Raw genomic sequence first — 14,390 nt, forward strand, 5'->3', positions numbered from 1 at the left:
TTCTGACAAATTTTTCAGCCTCTCGCTACAACGTATCTCTTTTCTTCATAACCAGTTTTACCACCAAAACACTTGAAACGAAGGAGAGATTTCTGACCCTATGACCTCTAACCTGTCTTGCCAGTACGCCCTTAAGCAATTGTCCAACACGTCAATGGTCACCCACTAGTGGCTAGGGAAATCATTTTAGCAAACGTGCTTTGTGCATGTTTCGCCTGGAAAATATTCTCACTCATCCTTAGCAATGGAAAAGTATCTACTTGCGAGTTCTAATGTTTCAAATAAAAAGAAAATGGAAAATAGTGAGAAAGAAAATGATCAATTAAATATGCCACCGGAAAAAAAAGAAAAAGCTTGACAAATATCAACCAAAATGGCAAAGTATATATGATTGGCTGGAAACGGAAGGAAAAAATGGAGTTATCCTTATGTTTTGTAAACTTTGCCGAGCCCACAAGAAGCGTAATCCATTTGCAAAAGGTAAATTCAAAGTATTTTATTTATTAATTTTTTTCATCTAATAATTACAGTAAAAGCTCAATTATTTGTCCTGTATTTAAATCCAAAAGAAATCCAAATTTTACCAAAATCCAAAGTTATGATTTAATATTTTATCAGTAAATATTTTATAAGTCGCTCAAAAAAATTATTTTTAAAATAAAATTTGCAACTATGAACGAAAAAAAAAATTTAACAGTATACCAATGGCCTAAATTTTTTTTCTTATTCTTGGATAAGGAAATGCAAATAACGAGTTATAATATATATTTAAAAAAAAATATTTTTATATGAGTACGAAATTTGTACAATACCAAATTTTAATTCAATCATTGAATTTTATTATTATTTGGAAAAATAAAAAAAACATTTCGTATTTAAAGCTTAAAACAACTGTTTCAAAGAGAGTCGCCGAATCATCTTGCAGGGATATTTTGCGAATGCTTGAAATATTGCTAAGCTTGATTCTTAGCTCGTTTCCAACACGACGTGAAATTAAAGAGGAGAAATATGATTCCCATAAGATTTTTAAACTAGTATGTTGTGGCCATTACGAAACTTTCTTCTATATTTTTCTTTTTTTTTCTGATCCCTCCCCATGCTTGACGAGGAAGCAATATTCCTAACAAAAACAAATCTAGTATGTTGTGGCCATCACGAAACTTTCTTCTATATTTTTCTTTTTTTTTTCTGATCCCTCCCCATGCTTGACGAGGAAGCAATATTCCCAACAAAAACAAAATGACACATGCAAAAACTTGACGACCATCCCAACGTCTGAATTATTGCAAAAGCAAAGCAAAGAGCGAAAATTGAAAGTTATTTTAAAAGCCTTGCTTGAATTAATTACAAATATTTTATTTGTTAAAAAACATAAGATGGCAACAGTTAAAAATTTTAAATCGTTGAGATAATATTTCCGATCATTTCCATACAATTAAAATCACGAGAAATAAGCAGACGATAATCTATTACGATTTATCTTTCTTATTGTTGCATTAATAAAGCTATTTTTATTCGCTAAAAAATAATGATAATAAAAATAAATCAGCACCTCTTGGCGTGATTGGAGTCAAAATTGAACCAAAGCCTGTTTACATATGGATTCACATATATTCCAAATTTCAACCAGAACGTAGCATTACTTCTTGTGATAGGGCACTCACAATGGAAAAAAAGAACGGGCGATTGCGCTACCCCCTTTTTAGCTGTTGACACCAAAATAAAATCAGCTCTTATACCCACTGAGGGCTACTTGTCAAAAAATGTTTGTTTGATTCCGTTCATTATTTCTTGAGATACAGCAGTCACAATTGACGACGAAAAACGTTCCATAGCTCAACCCCCGTTTGAGCTATTGACACCAAAATTGAATCAGCACCTGTTCCTGTTAATGGCAACATATGGACCAAATTTTGTTTGATTCCACCAGTTACTTCCTGAGGAATAGCAATCACGCGTAACTCAAAAAACGTCCCATTGCTCCACCCCCCTTGGAGGAATTCGCGCCAAAAACCAATGGGCACAAGTTCACATAGGGGCACATATGTGTACCCAATTTCGTTCGATTTCATGCGGTAGTTTTTGCTGTAGAGCGGCCACAAAAAACTGGTCACACACAGACGTGACACACACACATACACACACACAGACAGACAGACATTTTCCAAAAATAGTCGAAATGGACTCAGCACACCTCAAAACGTTCGAATCCGTCAAAATTCGAAATTCGAAAATTTGCACGAATCCAATACTTTCTTCTATATATTAGATATAGAAGAAAGTAAAAATGATAGAAGTAGGAATTCAGTTAACTTGAACGAGCTTTTACTGTACATGTATTGTTTGTGAGTTTGTGACATTATTTCTGTTAATTAGTGTATCATGTAAGGGCGGATCCAGTGATTGCTTTTAGTGATATTGTTGTTGGAAGAGAGTGGCGGTGGGGAGGAGAGGGGGCATAAAAGGAACATTCGAAAGAAGATGGGGTGTAAGGGGGGAATTTTTAGAAATTCAAATTTCCAAAATAATATTTTTGGCTGTATTTGGTTGATTTTATGAAAGGGGGGGGAGCATGCCTCCGTCACCCTTACTCTGGATCCGCACTTGGTGCCAAGGTAGAAAATAGTGTTAATGTTAAACAATCATCCAAAAACAAAAATTCCTAAAAATATTTTTTATAACTGCATTATCCTTAAAATAACAACGTCCATAAACAAATTTAAAAACTAAATAAATAAAAAAACCGCCAAGAAATATAAAATTCAATAATACGTAGAGTTGTGTTGTATACTTAAATTTCATTTTAAATTTTAATAGTCTTAACTATGTAGCATCTGAAAAATAAAATTAAGAAAATGAAATTATTTACTTTTTGATATTAAGCTGTCCGCCGAAAGTTAAAATGTCATTAAAATGATAAATATTACAAAAAAATAAATAAATAAATAAATTCTCAGACAACCTGTGTACTAAATTTTATAGCTGTAAATTTGGTAGTTTACTCGTAGTTTGAATTTCTTCGATACACTAACAGAAACTTTTTGTAATAAATAGATATAAATCCGAATATTCGTTTATTTTTATTCAAATTACTTTTGTTTCAGAGGGTTATACTTCGTATAAAACAACTTCTCTGGATCGCCATAAAATGTGTAAAGAACATTTGCAAACCATTGAGGCAGAATCCTGCAAAAAAGATATGCAAGTAGCTACGGTACATTTAGACAACAGAAATAAATCATTTTTAATTTCTTGTTTAAAAAGCTCGCTGTTCGTAGCAGTCAATGAATTGCCAAATTCGCTGTTTGGTAATCTTCAACAGTTCATAAAACTCCAAGGATGTGATGTTAAAAATTCCAAAATAAGATATGAACACAGTGATTCTGTGAATGAACTTCATTCATGCATTGCTGAGCTGATTGAGGATAATCTTTTGGAAGAAGTGAAACAAGTGGGTGTTTGCTCATTAATTTGTGATGAAACGTGCGATTTGGCCAATGAAAAACATCTCGGCATTAACATTAGATATGTAACGAATGGAAAAGTAAAATGCGAATTTTTGGAAAATATTTCTATCCAGGATGGTAAAGCTGATACATTAATGTTTTCTATTCAAGAAATGTTGGATAAAAAAGGAATCAACATTTCAAAAATGGTTGCGTTGGGCTGCGATGGTGCGCGAGTTATGTTGGGAAAAAATGCAGACTTGATTGCTCGTTTGAAAGAGGTAAATCCCTGTATAATTGCAATACATTGTACAGCTCACAGACTGGCTCTTGTTATGCAGGATGCTGTCAAAAATTTACAGAGCATTCGTTCTTATAGCGATACAGTCAGAGCAATATTCGCATACTTCAATGCTTCAGCTGTCCGATCAGCAAAGTTAGCAGCTGTTCAAAAATTAGTAAGTGAAACGGTAGTGAAATATGTAACATTTCACTCTATTCGCTGGTTGTCGCTACATAAAGCTGTAGAAGTTCTATATAAAACTTTGGACTCGCTCATGGTCTATTTGGACTCGCAAACGGAGAGAAATGACCCAACAGCACCTGGACTACTGAGATCCGTAAGACATATTAGGTTTGTGTACATAACACACATTTTGAACGATATACTACCAATACTTACTAATCTTTCGAAAGCATTTCAATCAGATTCAGCAGATTTATCTATTGTCATGCCCAAAATTCATGCTGCAGGAATACACTTAGAAAATTTAAAACACAGTCCAGGCGTGAATGAAAAGCGATTCATTCACAATATTATCGTAAATGAAGAAAATGATAGGGAAGAAATAGAAGGTGCTAGCGAAGGTTATTACTCAACGATTAATAAAAAGATAATTTCAGCTTCCTCACTGGATCAGCTCACTGCCACTAAAATATCATTAATAAATTCAATTAAAGAAAGTATGGATAGAAGATTCCCAGAAGAATCTATGAATATTATTCAAAACTTTAGCACCTTTGACCCTTTTTTATTAAAATCTGCTAACAATGAAGAGATGAAAGCAAAAGTGCTATCGTTAGGAAACCATTTTGTTACTTATGTAAATTGCGAAAAACTGATTGAAGAATATGAAGATGTTTCTGTTTTGCTGAAGCATAGTTACAAAGATTTAAACCTAAGTGAAGTGGCAGAACTGTTTCCGCGAAAATACAAAAATACATACCCGAACACATCAACATTAATGGAAATTTATTTGGTGATACCCATAAGTTCAGCCTCTGTTGAGAGATCCTTTAGTACCCAAAATAGAATCAAAAATAAGTTTCGAAATAGACTTGCTCCAAAAACGCTCAGCAATTTAATACGCATATCTGATGCAGGTGTAGACTTGGAGAACTTTCCATATGATGTAGCTGCCACTAAATTTAATGAACGCAAAAATAGGCGGTGCTAAATCCTTACTATGTAAATGTGGAACTTTGTAATTTTTATGGAATAAAAAATTCTTTAAATAAATTTTCTCACTCAGTTTTTTCAAATCTCACTCAACTTTTAGCAAGTGGCGAGATTCGCCCACCCATTTTCCCGTCCCTATTGGGAACCCTGCCTGAAATGAAAAAAAAAGCTTTTAAATCTGTTTTTGCATTGTGTATTGTCATGCAAGGTACATGTAACCATCCAAATAAAAATGTTTCTGGGTGATTCTTAGCCGCATTTTGCTTGAAGATAATCATACTTCAAAGGTCTTGAATACAACTTGATATAATGATTGAATTCTTGAAATCTAGTTCAGTGGCTGAAACTTCAGGCTTATAATTCTCTGCTAAATCATTTCATGTGACTCAGTAATGTCCAGAAAAAGAAATTTTCTTTTTCTTCTCTTCATTTTTTTAATGCTCTTCAATCATTGTGATAAAATTGTGAAGGTATTTCAGGTTTTCCAATTTGGCTCATAGGAATTCCCAAGTTCTGACTGTGAATATGTTCAGTATATAGAGAGGTAATTATTGAACGGGGTTAAAAATAGCGTTCATAATACTGGGGTGTTCAGAGTACAGAGAAGTCAGCCTATGTTAAGTCTATGGAGTTTCGCTGGGATTGTCAAAATGTGTTCAGAATATCGGGGTGTTCACATTAGAGAGAGATGGAGGGAGGGAGTCCACTTTTTTTTTTTTTAAATGTAAGGTAAATTTTAAGCAGTAGTCCAGATGAAAAATATAAACAATAGAGTCGATAATAGCATTAAATAGCAATTTTTGCTCTCTTGCCATATTTAAGTCTCCCACATGGTACTCAAAATATGGATCTTTTCAATTTTAAGTTAAATTTTTCATTTTAAATATATGATTTTTTTTATTATTATTCATTTTCAACTTTTCAACTGTTGATTTGAAAATGTGTTCGCTAATAATTTTTGAACTTGATATTTTATTTTTTAAATGTAAGTGTAATTTTTTAAAAAGTAAATCGAAAATCAGATATTTGAAGAAAATTATAAATTTTAGGCCTGATGGTCACCTTAATATTTTTTAATTTGGATAAATATTTTTGTCACGCATGTGGGGCTATAGAAGCAACGTTTTTTATCAACATGAAATTTCGAACTTCAAAAAAAAAATCTTATTCGGCCTAGTACACCGGACTGGTTTACACTTTCAGGCTCAAGTCGGCAAGGGTAGCCGTTGTTTAAATTATATGAAACATTTTTTTAAAGTTGTTTTACCTAAAAGGAAAACTATAAGAGGATGTGTGACTTGAAAAACAGACTTTCATTTTTTAGAACACTCTTATAAATAAATAAATATATAATTGATATTATTGAGAAAATTTTGCGGAAAACATTTCATTTTTTGGGCAAAAAGTATTAAATGTTTTTTGATCTATGTACGCAAATTTTATTATCATACAACAACTTGCATTATCAAAGTTAGACTGTATTTTAATATACAAGGAGGGGGTGGGGGGATTTGGAAATAGCATCAGAATTGAAATATGAGATCTACTAATTTTATTACGTTTTGCAGAAAATTTCGGTGAAAACTTCCTGAAAAGTTCAAAAAATTCAATTTTTCAATTTTTTCCGAATCAGAAATAACCCCCTTCGGAAAAAAACGTTTTTTTTTCGTTTTTTTTCCGAAATTTTCCGGGTTTTTTTTGGACTGTTTTTATCTCTACTTGTGAATAATGTGTAAATATTGTGAAATAACTCATAAATTTTTTTCCAACCTAAGTTAAATTTTGTAACACTTCTGCATTTGCAACTCCAATGCAAGAGTTGGGGCAGACTTAACCTGGCAGCAATGTGAAGGCTATGCAGATCCAAACCACAACATTGATACGCTGCCCAGTTAATTTAGCTACAACTATAGTCCGCCATTGTTTAAATATACCCAAAGTCATGTCAGGTCTATAGAAAACTAGCTTACTACCCGGCGTTGCCCGGGTGCTTCTCAATGCAACATATCTTTTAGATAATTAAATGGAGGAATTCTATCTAAATAACAGTAAAAACCTGCATTCACACCACTCTAGGGTCAAATTTTCAAAAGACTGTAAATAGCACAGAAAGTTGAGCATTTGCAGAAAAAATAGCATCAAGTAAAAACGAAAAAGCAATGAGACATGTTATCAGGGTTCTGTCAACGATCTTCTTTGGTTCTGTCGTATCCACTGGCACGTTGTCTGCGGTTGAAACAGACGGGCGGTACATCCATTGTCTTAATGCAAAGACAAATGATTGTCTTGCATATCTTGTGGGACAACCTTCTACGTGGTGCTTTGAATACGAAAACCGTTGCGCTGTGTTTGAAGGTTTTGTGTACCTCAAAACATTAAAGCATGTTGTAGTACTCTTTACATACATTTTATTCTGGAAAAAAAATCATGGAATGTCTTCCTAGAAAGAGTCGTGAGTAAAATTCAATGGCTTTTATCAGTTATAAATATATGCAAAATATGACACCGTTACAATATTTTCAGATATAAAAATCATCCTCAATAGCCCAAAAGCTAAACAGATAGTCCACTGTACAGAAAATAAGGAATCCGGTCATTGTTATTAATAGTCGTTAACGTTCCGTTTCACGAATTTTCTGGCGGTGTTTTTACTTTCACGGTTTCACGTGTTAGATAGACTCATTTCATAAGTTTTTGTAAGTGTTCAGGTATGCAAGCACATTCCGTAGAAAACTGTCACTTAGTAAAAATAATTTCACAAAATGTGCCTGTTTGCCCTTTTCGTGTAGATTTAGTAGCATGCCATGTAGTAAAATTGGATAAGTGTAAGTTGCATAAAAAGACGTACGTCAACTACATTTTATTTTCTTATATTTATGTCAAATTTCTATTTTCGTAGGTGAAAATGACAGTTAGACATTAATATTGGTGTCTTGCAACGATTCAAAATTTGTCTTGATTAAAATTTTATTTCCAATTTTTAAAACCTCACACTTTTGCCGTAAATGTTGTACATGATAACTCAAACTGATGCAGGTAGTAAGAGCACTTATTTAAGTTTGCTGCTCTAAAGTATTCCTTTCAGAATATCGAAATTTTAATTTACATAGGCACAGTCGTAATGAGGGGTAGGAATGGTTCCACTGAATAATAGTTACCATAGATATAGTTACAGTTATTATTTTAAGTTATATTAAGCATTAAAAATGGAGTACGTGAACAAGAACTTATAGAACGAACTATATAAAACCTGTAAATTGAACTGCCTTATAGAGAAAGAAATATGCGTACACATTTTGGTCACTATCTGCGTATTTTTAAAAAAATATTTGCAGGTCATGAATTTAAAAGAAATAAAAAAACCGTCTTGTTTCTACTTACAACTGTATATTAGACAATTTTTTGTTTATGTTTTACAAAAGCTTGTTGCACATTCTGTTCCCCATATCCGCAGCTTCAAAACGAAGGAAATGTATTTCTACATTTAGAAACGTAATCCAAACACTAAAAAGTTAAATTATTCAAAAATTTTAATTTGTAAATTAAACTCAAATCTTGCTCTTAAATACAATTCTTAGTCCCCGTTCCAGCAGCAAAATGAAATACATTTTTGAGTGAACCCAGCCTTAAGCATGCAACATAAAGCTTTCTATATGGGAAATAGGTAAATTTCACATGCATTTAAAGTACTTGATTGCCTGCCCTCCTGACTTATTGATCGTGATACAGAACCTAAGTCTTACTGGAGATTTTAATTTCTTGAAGTTTAAAGAATGATGTGTTGCGATTAGTGGTTATACGTAAGATACAAATTGTTTCACCTTATCCCTTCACTGTGAACAGAGTTGCTGCTATAACACTGATATGTATCCATTTTTATCTTACACCATTTTTTCAATGACGGTTGAATTACTTAGTGGTAGTTACAAACACTAATATTTTTCGATTGTTTACAATAAAAGTTATCGAACTGAGAGTCTTGGAATTGGAAATAGAGCTTTGCTGAACTAATTTCATGATGAAGACTAAAAAGAAAAAAACTTTATAATGTGGTGTAATATTTCATCATGCCCATTTCAGTAGCAATCTCTTAGTGTCAAAAGTTGCATCATACCTACTAACTGGTTTAAAATTATTGCTAGTCAGCGAAGATGCTCCATCAGGTGTACAATTGCTTCGAGCGTTAAAGTAACATAAAATTTTAAACGATTAAGAAATTTGTGTACATAAAAAGGAGACATTTTAAAAGTTTAAATTTAAATTAATATTTCTTTGTGCATTTTTTCAAACTTTAAACTTTTACCCTTCCAAAACTTTTAATTCCGCCGCATTACATTTCCGTGTGGTTTCGGGTCTAAAGGTGCACAGTCTTTTATTTCACCACACATTAGCAATCCTAGTATGGTAGTTTATGTACATGTAATGAACCCCATGACTATCCCCCTCCCCCTTGAAAGAATAAAAATAAAATTCCTTAAATTCAATCTACACTACTATGCACAAAAATGAATATTTTGCAATTCATTAGCCCTATTAGTACTTTTACCACTTTTTCTTTGATAACCTGAGGCGATTTCGGGGAAACTTAGGTGAACCGAATTAGGTAAATCATGGAATAGTATAAATAACATATACATATTGATTTGTTTAAGGATAATACAATATTAAATTAAATTTCCGTTGCAAGGATGTCGTTTTGATATAAGTTCAGTATTCTAATGCTAAAACTGTTGAAGATTGTATTTCAATAATTGAATGCATTTTTAATACCTATCTCATTTTGGTATTTTCTGTGCTGGTTATGCAGAAAATACAGATCAAAATTTCATTTATTGTTACGTTATTATTATTGAAAACTTATTAGCGAAATGCGCAAGCAAATTGAAGAAGAACCGACAGTGTTTCAATGCATCCCTATGTCTTTTCCAGGTGCAATTTAAGAACTACTGAAAAACAGCATTTCTTTTTCGTTCGGCTTTCTTCCCTAACAAGCTTTACGCTTGTCGCTAATCGACATTAACGACCATGGTTGAGGATACTTTTTGTGTTGATTGCATTTAAAATATCTCCTGGTGGTTATATGTTGCTAACCATTTTCATTTGCTTTGAACCAAGGTTCACAAATTTAACGATTACAGTTAAACTTTGAAGAAACTTCATCTAGGGCAGTTTTTTACGGGCTTTTCATGTAGACATAATTCATAACTATAAAAAAATTTGATCGTGCAGAAAAGAGCAATTTTATGACTCAAAATATGAAATTAGACCTCTTTGGGTGTTTTTAAAATTCCAAAAACCCGCCTATATGAATTCCTGAGCAACAATTTACCTTTGTGCCAAATTTGGAAGAAATCCGACGAAAACTGTGGATTTGTATAAGGAACATACACACATACCCACACACCCACAAACATACATTCATTTTTATATATATTGATATTCATAAACTCAATAGTTGATTCTTAGAGTAGTTTTTTAGGGTCTGAATGTGAAACAAGTGCTTCATACACATAGAAGAAAAACCAATCGTAATGCTCTTACCAATTTTTTCAGGCGAAGCCACACCCAATAAAAAATGGGATATCAAATTGGATCTCCTGCCCTCTCCAAAATAGCCACCAATGATCAAGAGATCCAGTTCATCCATTAAATTGTCTATGTATTCAGGTTTAACCTTGAGCCAGCCACCTTTTTTGCGCATATTAGGTTTATAGATGGATGTTGGGTCCTTAATGACAAGACCTTCCAATCTGTTATCAATTGCTTTATTGAGTTCTTCAGTAACTTCTTCACTGAAATAAAATACTATAATTTTAGTTAAACTACAATTAGCAATGCTATGTACATCCAACATTACAGTTTAACATAAGAAATATCACTAAGGACTATTTTAGAAACTTCTGTAGATAGATACACAAAACGCAAATCATTTAGGAATCTAACATTTGCTATGTTGAAGAATAAGGAATGAATATAATTATTACTGAAATCAAATACAGTAAAAAGGTTGAAATAAGGGGTGCACTCAAAATTTATACAACACTACTTGAGTAACGAATGCAAAACAGTTGTGACTGGAATCGACAAGGACAAGCTACTTTCAGGTTCGTAATTATCAACAACAGCTGCAGTCGTGTCTCTAATTATGTGATGGATGCCTTCCAAGACCATTTGTGTAAATTGAAATTTTTTATATTGAACATTTATTCAATGGAGAACATTCAACTTATTTATGCAGCTGATTTGAATCTAGTTACATAGAAGTTGAATTCTTGATTAAAATTTCAATTTCTTCGCATTAGTTCTTTTTTTTTTTTTTTTTTTTTTGGATAATTTTCCCTATGTTTACGCATTTGTGCAAATAAAAAGCAGGGTTGGCAAGTTTTTTATCATCCTATTCAAAGCCCTTGTGCCCGAAAGTGTCTAAAACTATTTCTTGAAAAACTATATTTTGTCAGAAAATATCAAAAACCGAACAAAAATGTGTCAAAATTATTTTTTTGACTATTTAATATATTTTATTCAATGTGAACGTTCAAGTATGAATATATATGTAGTTTATTTATGCAGCTGATTTTAATCTAAAATATAAATTAAATTTTTCATTAAAAATTTCAATTTGTATGCAGGGAGTTTTTTCCCCCCTCCATAAACCAAATTTTTCGACATTTATGCGCGTGTGCAAAAGAAAGTGTTCAAAAATACAGTGCAATAATTGACTTAAATGCAATAAGTTACAATTTTTTGTAGTTTCAGAATGTATTAAAAAATATTAACTAAAAAAGGAATAACACAAGTTTTAAAATATACAGTGGCTCCCAAAAGTCTTCGTACACCTACGACTTTCAACGAAATAGACCCCAAATCATTGGTTAGAATTAATATTTCGGGAATAGCATGATCAATTTCAACAAAACTGAATGAAAAGTTTTTAAAAAATATTAAAGCTTAATTTTTTTAAAAATCAAAAAACCGAAAGGTGCCGGAAATTTTAATCTTCGTTTTATAAAATGTCTATATATTATTGACTTCCAACTTTTGATTAAGTTATTATTTAGTAGAATATCATACAGTTATAACACCTTTAAAACATCTGGGAATAGATTTCACTTTTTCTTTCTTTTTATAGCGTAGAGTAAGGTGTTATACCACACTTCGAGTATTACTATTTCTAGCTCTATTTTCGTTTTAAAAGCCCTATTTTTCAATCTAGCCTCCAGATATCTCTAAATACGTTATATTAAGTTACAATCTGGAGATTGAGGGGGTATTTTCTAAATTTTAGGACAGTTTTCGAGACTAGACGCAAACGTTGAAAACCGTGTGCTTCTTATCGTTATCTTGATAAAAAACAAAGTTGTTTCCAATAACCAAATTTTTGGCTAAGAGTTGTTTTTAAAAGGAACAGCATATTCATTAATCAAAAAATTACGTCCTGATGCTGATATGCCCCTCACACTAAAACACCTTCACCGTCCTGATTAACTGATTCACAAAAGATTAAGTTCCTAATTTTTTCTTCTACTTAACAGTTATGCAACAATTAAACCAAAAATGTTAAAATAAATTTTATCTGTAAGTAAGACATGATTCTAAACTGTTTTTAGCTTATTTATCATTGATTTTGGGACGAAAAGCGTAAGCTTTCTGTTTTTCGCACGACCAAGAAAGTTTCTGCTGGAAAGAGGTCCCATTTAATCCAGCTAATCAAAGAACTTGGCGAACAATTTTAGGTGAAAATTAAATGTAAAATGTTTCATTTAACTCTGCAGAAACTTTTACAGTACTGAAATGTGTATTTTTCATAAATTTTTTAACTTTAAATCTTCGATCCGTTTTGTCAACTTTGCCGGTTGACCTTTTTCTTACCTTGTTTTCAGTCCGATTCCTTTCTTTAAAGCATTTTATCAAGCACTTTACTATACAAACAAATAAATTAATTACTTTAGAACATTTCAACCAATTTACCACTACTGTGGGGAAAAAATTCAAATTTTGAATTGCGTTTGCAGTTTTTTACGAATACCAGCCAATTTTACAGTAATAAGCAAGTTATTATGGAATAAATAAACCAAAAATTAAAGCCAAATGACTTATAAGGGTCAACACAATGCAAAAATATTAATAAAACGGCATATGATAATTTTAATCATGAATTTATTCCAAAATATTTAAGTGTACGATGACTTTTGTGGCGTGTTATTTCTCTGTCTCTTCGTTTTCTGACCCATTTCAAAAAGAAGATCCGTCAATATTCTGAAAAAAACCAATGGTGTTATATTAAGAATTACATAGGAATGATGTGAAAAAATATTGGACTTTATATTCGAATTTAGATTAGAGTAATTTTGGTTTTACTAAAAAATTTCAAAGTGTATGAACACTTTTGGGAACCACTGTAAGTGTTTTTATCATCAATTTCTTGTTCTTTAATCCATGATTTAAAAAATAATTTTCGTTAAAACATCACGTAAAACTTATTTACAAAAAACATTTAAAAAATTAAGGCTTTGTTTTTTCACCTAAATATTGCACATTTAATAATATTCCTTTCAATTATAAATGGAACTGAAATTAGTTGTCTTGGTAGTGTTGTGAATTTCCTCTCATAACTCTACCAACTGTTTACATAAAGGAACAGTTAGTATAGGTTGGATAAGAAAGTTTTTTATGTAGTAGTTATTGCCAATTTTTTAAAGTAAAATATTTTTTAAAAATAACATTTTAGAAAAAAATATTATAAAAAACACATTAATTTAACCTCGGTTTATGTCTATATTTATGCATTCGAATATTGCAGTCAATACGACTTGATTAGATTACACACCTTTAACTTTATCATAGTTTTGGACAGTTTAAGACAGTTTTGGACACTTTTGGACAGTTTTGGACGGTAAAAAACCACCTGTCCTGTCCTAAACCAGTTTTTGGACAGTCCAAAACCCAACCCTGTCCATTGGGCACAAACAATCCATCATCTAAACTAATTGAAAGAGCTCTATCAATATTAAAAAAAAAAAAATACATAGATATATAAAACAGGAATGATTGTGAGTTCATAAAAACATACCTGAATGTTTTAAAGAGAAAATAAGGGTGGTTGTATCCTTTTTAAAGCTAAAACTCCTAATATTTAAATAAACATTTTATACATATACAGTCGGACCCCGATTGAACGAATTTTGCGATTCAGCAAATTTTTCTTTTTCCTCGACTAAAATGCAGGCCAAAACCCCTATTTACCGAATAATAAACCCCGAATTAACAAATTATTTTAACAACTGAAAAAAAAAAATTTTTTTTGTTAATTTGAGTTAGGAATGATTGGATTGTTTTCCAAATGTTATATCCATATTGTCCGAAGCAGAAAGACTTTTCTTGGAATCAGCAATTTTTGACGGGCGAGGGGGAAGCCAACAAATATTGATTCTCATGCAGAAAGCGATAATGAAGCTCCCATTAAAACCTGCTTTTTCAAATGCTGT

The 14,390-nt window shown here is 31.8% G+C and overlaps 1 protein-coding gene across 1 annotated transcript in view; it reads right to left on the reverse strand.

The window, feature by feature from the left end:
* Positions 1-14,390, reverse strand: part of LOC129227997 (DNA ligase 4-like) — a 61,609-nt gene that overhangs the window by 17,522 nt on the left and 29,697 nt on the right. The window contains exon 10 of the mRNA XM_054862625.1: positions 10,447-10,697. Coding sequence (XP_054718600.1) covers positions 10,447-10,697 — 251 coding nt within the window. The remainder of the gene's footprint in view (positions 1-10,446; positions 10,698-14,390) is intronic.

Source organism: Uloborus diversus, chromosome 8 (assembly GCF_026930045.1).
Source record: "Uloborus diversus isolate 005 chromosome 8, Udiv.v.3.1, whole genome shotgun sequence".
In the NCBI taxonomy this organism is placed as follows: domain Eukaryota; kingdom Metazoa; phylum Arthropoda; class Arachnida; order Araneae; family Uloboridae; genus Uloborus; species Uloborus diversus.